The sequence below is a fragment of the Procambarus clarkii genome, chromosome 11 (genome assembly GCF_040958095.1).
Source record: "Procambarus clarkii isolate CNS0578487 chromosome 11, FALCON_Pclarkii_2.0, whole genome shotgun sequence".
NCBI lineage: Eukaryota > Metazoa > Arthropoda > Malacostraca > Decapoda > Cambaridae > Procambarus > Procambarus clarkii.
In genome coordinates this window covers 43,224,984-43,228,821 of record NC_091160.1, presented here as the reverse complement: position 1 = coordinate 43,228,821, position 3,838 = coordinate 43,224,984, and the positions used below count along the sequence as shown (strand labels likewise).

The 3,838-nt window shown below is 39.3% G+C and overlaps 1 protein-coding gene across 5 annotated transcripts in view; it reads right to left on the bottom strand.

The window, feature by feature from the left end:
• LOC123758439 (PHD finger protein rhinoceros) overlaps nucleotides 1–2,555 on the bottom strand; it is a 58,172-nt gene extending 55,617 nt beyond the window's left edge. For all 5 annotated transcript variants that reach the window (XR_006772888.2, XR_006772889.2, XM_045742857.2 and 2 more), the window contains exon 1: nucleotides 2,448–2,555. Coding sequence is in view for 3 of the 5 variants with exons in the window: in XM_045742857.2 (XP_045598813.2) it covers nucleotides 2,448–2,508 (61 nt within the window). In the remaining 2 variants the exon portion in view is untranslated. The remainder of the gene's footprint in view (nucleotides 1–2,447) is intronic.
• Between the last annotated feature and the right edge of the window lie 1,283 nt (nucleotides 2,556–3,838).

The window sequence follows — 3,838 nt, the reverse complement described above, 5'->3', positions numbered from 1 at the left end:
TGGCTAAAGTTGAAACGCAAGTGTAGTCCCACACACAGTAAGTGTAAAGACACTTAACATGCATAGCATTTCGTGTAGGTCCTTAATCTAAGCTAATTTAAAATAGGTAATTTGTAGCAAAATTTGAAGAATGTTAACAGAAACAGTGTAAGAAAATTTGAAGAAAATTAATAGGTACCTTATAGCAAAATTTGAGGATTATCAACATTGTAGCATAATTTGAGGATTATCAACATTGCAGCATAATTTGAGGATTATCAACATTGTAGCATAATTTGAGGATTATTTCTAGGAACATTGTAGTAAAATTTGCATTCAACATAACAACCATGATTTAAGATGATGAGTGTGTTTACAATGGTGATGTTGAATGGCTTAGGCATATATATGGGAAGAATGGGTAGCAGAAGATACAGTGCAAGTGTGAAGCATTAGGAAGGAAACTATGAGGATGAAATTAGGTACTTTTTGGTTTTACTTTTGAATAAGGTATAGGTTGAACAGCTTTTTAATTTGTTTGGTCACCCGAACCTGAGTGGTTGGTTGAGAGGCAGAGTTCCATAGACCAGGTCCCTTTATTTGCATAGTGTGTTTACACAGATTACGCTTGACTCTGGAGATATCCAAGAGATATTTATTTCTGGTGGTGATTATGGGTTCTATTACATCTGTCAAGGAAGTTTTTCAAATCAGGATTTGCATTTAGGAACAAGGTTTTGTATGTGTAAATGGCACGAGAGAATGTGTGGAGTGAGTTTGTTTAGCATGTTTAGGGATTTAAACAGACGGGGCTCTGTGTTTTCTGAAAACATAGTTTCTTATTGTTCTGACAGAAACTTTTTGCTGGGTGATGATGGGCTTGAGGTAATTTGCAGAGGTTGAGCCTCATGCACAGATGTACATGAGGCTCAGTATACAGTATAAGATACAGTATACTGTATCTTATCATGTACAATCATGTACAGTATAAGATAGGAATAGATTAGCGTGTAATATAATGAGACGAGGGCAAAGTTTGGAACATATTATCTGATTTTAGAAAGTATACCACCTGTTTTTGAGACTTTTTTTTTGGTTATGTGTTGTATGTGGGTGCTGAAGTTGAGTCTCTTGTCTAAGTATAGGCCAAGGAACTTTCCATCATTTTTATTGCTGATGTTAACTTTATCTATTTGAAGCTGAATTTTATTTGATGATTTGCTTTCAAATAAAATACAGTAGGCCTTTTCTATGTTTAGTGTGAGTTTGTTGGTTGACATCCATGAGTGGACATTTTTTAAATTTGTTTTTACAACATTATTTAGTGTGTGATGGTTGGGGGGGTCAGAGTAGATGAAGATGGTATCCACAGTAAATAGTAAAAGTTTAAGAATGTTAGAGACATTAGGCAGATCATTGATGTATATAAGAAATAGGAGAGGTCCTAGAATGATGCCCTGTGGCACTCCTGAAATTAATGGTAAAGAGGAGGTTATATCATTGATGGCTACATTTGGTAACTCACTAAAATTGTATTGTATATAATTCAGAGCAATTTAACTGAGTTTTGGCCATTTACTACTTGGGCTACAATAAGCTCTAGAGACAGAGGTGGAAGACAACCCCTACAGGTGGCATGAAGTCAAATGGCCGAAATATATGATAAACCAGAGAGGTAGAGGTGGAAGACAACCCCTACAGGTGGCGTGAAGTCAAATGACAAGGTACTGGCCAAGATATACGATAAACCAGAGAGGTAGAGGTGGAAGACAACCCCTACAGGCGGCGTGAAGTCAAATGACAAGGTACTGGGCCAGATATACAATAAACCAGAGAGGTAGAGGTGGAAGACAACCCCTACAGGCGGCGTGAAGTCAAATGACAAGGTACTGGGCCAGATATACAATAAACCAGAGAGGTAGAGGTGGAAGACAACCCCCCTACAGGCGGCGTGAAGTCAAATGACAAGGTACTGGGCGAGATATATGATAAACCAGAGAGGTAGAGGTGGAAGACAACCCCTACAGGCGGCGTGAAGTCAAATGACAAGGTACTGGGCCAGATATACAATAAACCAGAGAGGTAGAGGTGGAAGACAACCCCCTACAGGCGGCGTGAAGTCAAATGACAAGGTACTGGGCCAGATATACAATAAACCAGAGAGGTAGAGGTGGAAGACAACCCCCTACAGGCGGCGTGAAGTCAAATGACAAGGTACTGGGCGAGATATATGATAAACCAGAGAGGTAGAGGTGGAAGACAACCCCTACAGGCGGCGTGAAGTCAAATCACCGCGCCCATCCTCCCCATCACCCCCCCCCCCAATTCTGTGGCAGGTCGCCGCCGCTCTCCTGCCTCACACCTCCTCCAGCACGCCCCTCACACGCCCGTACGCCGCCCTCGACTCATCTCTGCACTCTAACTGGCCTCGTGAGGACCTCCTCACCACGCCATTACTCACAACTTACCCATCGCCTGCAGGAACAAACCCACAGAGTCATTTTTGGTGGCTTTGTTGTCGTTCGCCATGTTAGCGGCGTCTGCTGGGCCAAGTGACGCTCGCCTTCCGCACTGAAAACAATGTATGTATGAAAGTGTATACATGTATATATATAAAACATTAATAATTTTGTAACTAGCGTCAAGATTGTTATTTGTTTAGCTAAATGAACTAGAGGGTTCAGTTCCTGAACCGATTATGTGCCTCTGTAATTCTTTTACACCACCGCCCACTGGATGGGTATGGGGTGCATAATAAAGAAAGAAATTGAATTGCCTCCAGCACTTATAACAATAAATTTTATTTGTTTATGTATTTATTTATTTATATACAATAAGGTACATTGGGAGGTTAATGGAGAATGTAGAGTTTAAGTTGAAATTACATTCTTGTAAATATTATTTATATTTTCCGCCCAAAAATGGATAAAATATGATACAGTGGTTTAATAATTGTTCGCAGAGTTTGTATATATTTTTTACTAAGGTCACTAACACGCTTAAGCTTTTCGTGAATACCGTTAAATTATTCAAGATTGTAACTTACTTAGCTAAATGAATTGTCGGGCTTAGTTCCTGAAGGTTTTATGTATTATCCTAGTTGTATTCACCTAGTTGTGCTTGCGGGGGTTGAGCTCTGCTCTTTTGGGGGCCCGCCTCTCAACTGTCAATCAATCAATCAACTGTTACTAACTACTAACTATTTTTCACACACACACACACACAGAGTTCCACATAAGAGGTTGTTCTGGAAACTGGAAAATATTGGAGGGGTGACAGGTAAGCTTCTATCATGGATGAAAAATTTTCTGACTGATAGAAAAATGAGGGCAGTAATCAGAGGCAATGTATCGGAATGGAGAAATGTCACAAGTGGAGTACCACAGGGTTCAGTTCTTGCACCAGTGATGTTTATTGTGTACATAAATGATCTACCAGTTGGTATACAGAATTATATGAACATGTTTGCTGATGATGCTAAGATAATAGGAAGGATAAGAAATTTAGATGATTGTCATGCCCTTCAAGAAGACCTGGACAAAATAAGTATATGGAGCACCACTTGGCAAATGGAATTTAATGTTAATAAATGTCATGTTATGGAATGTGGAATAGGAGAACATAGACCCCACACAACCTATATATTATGTGAGAAATCTTTAAAGAATTCTGATAAAGAAAGAGATCTAGGAGTGGTTCTAGATAGAAAACTATCACCTGAGGACCACATTAAGAATATTGTGCAAGGAGCCTATGCAATGCTTTCTAACTTCAGAATTGCATTTAAATACATGGATGGCGATATACTAAAGAAATTGTTCATGACTTTTGTTAGGCCAAAGCTAGAATATGCAGCTGT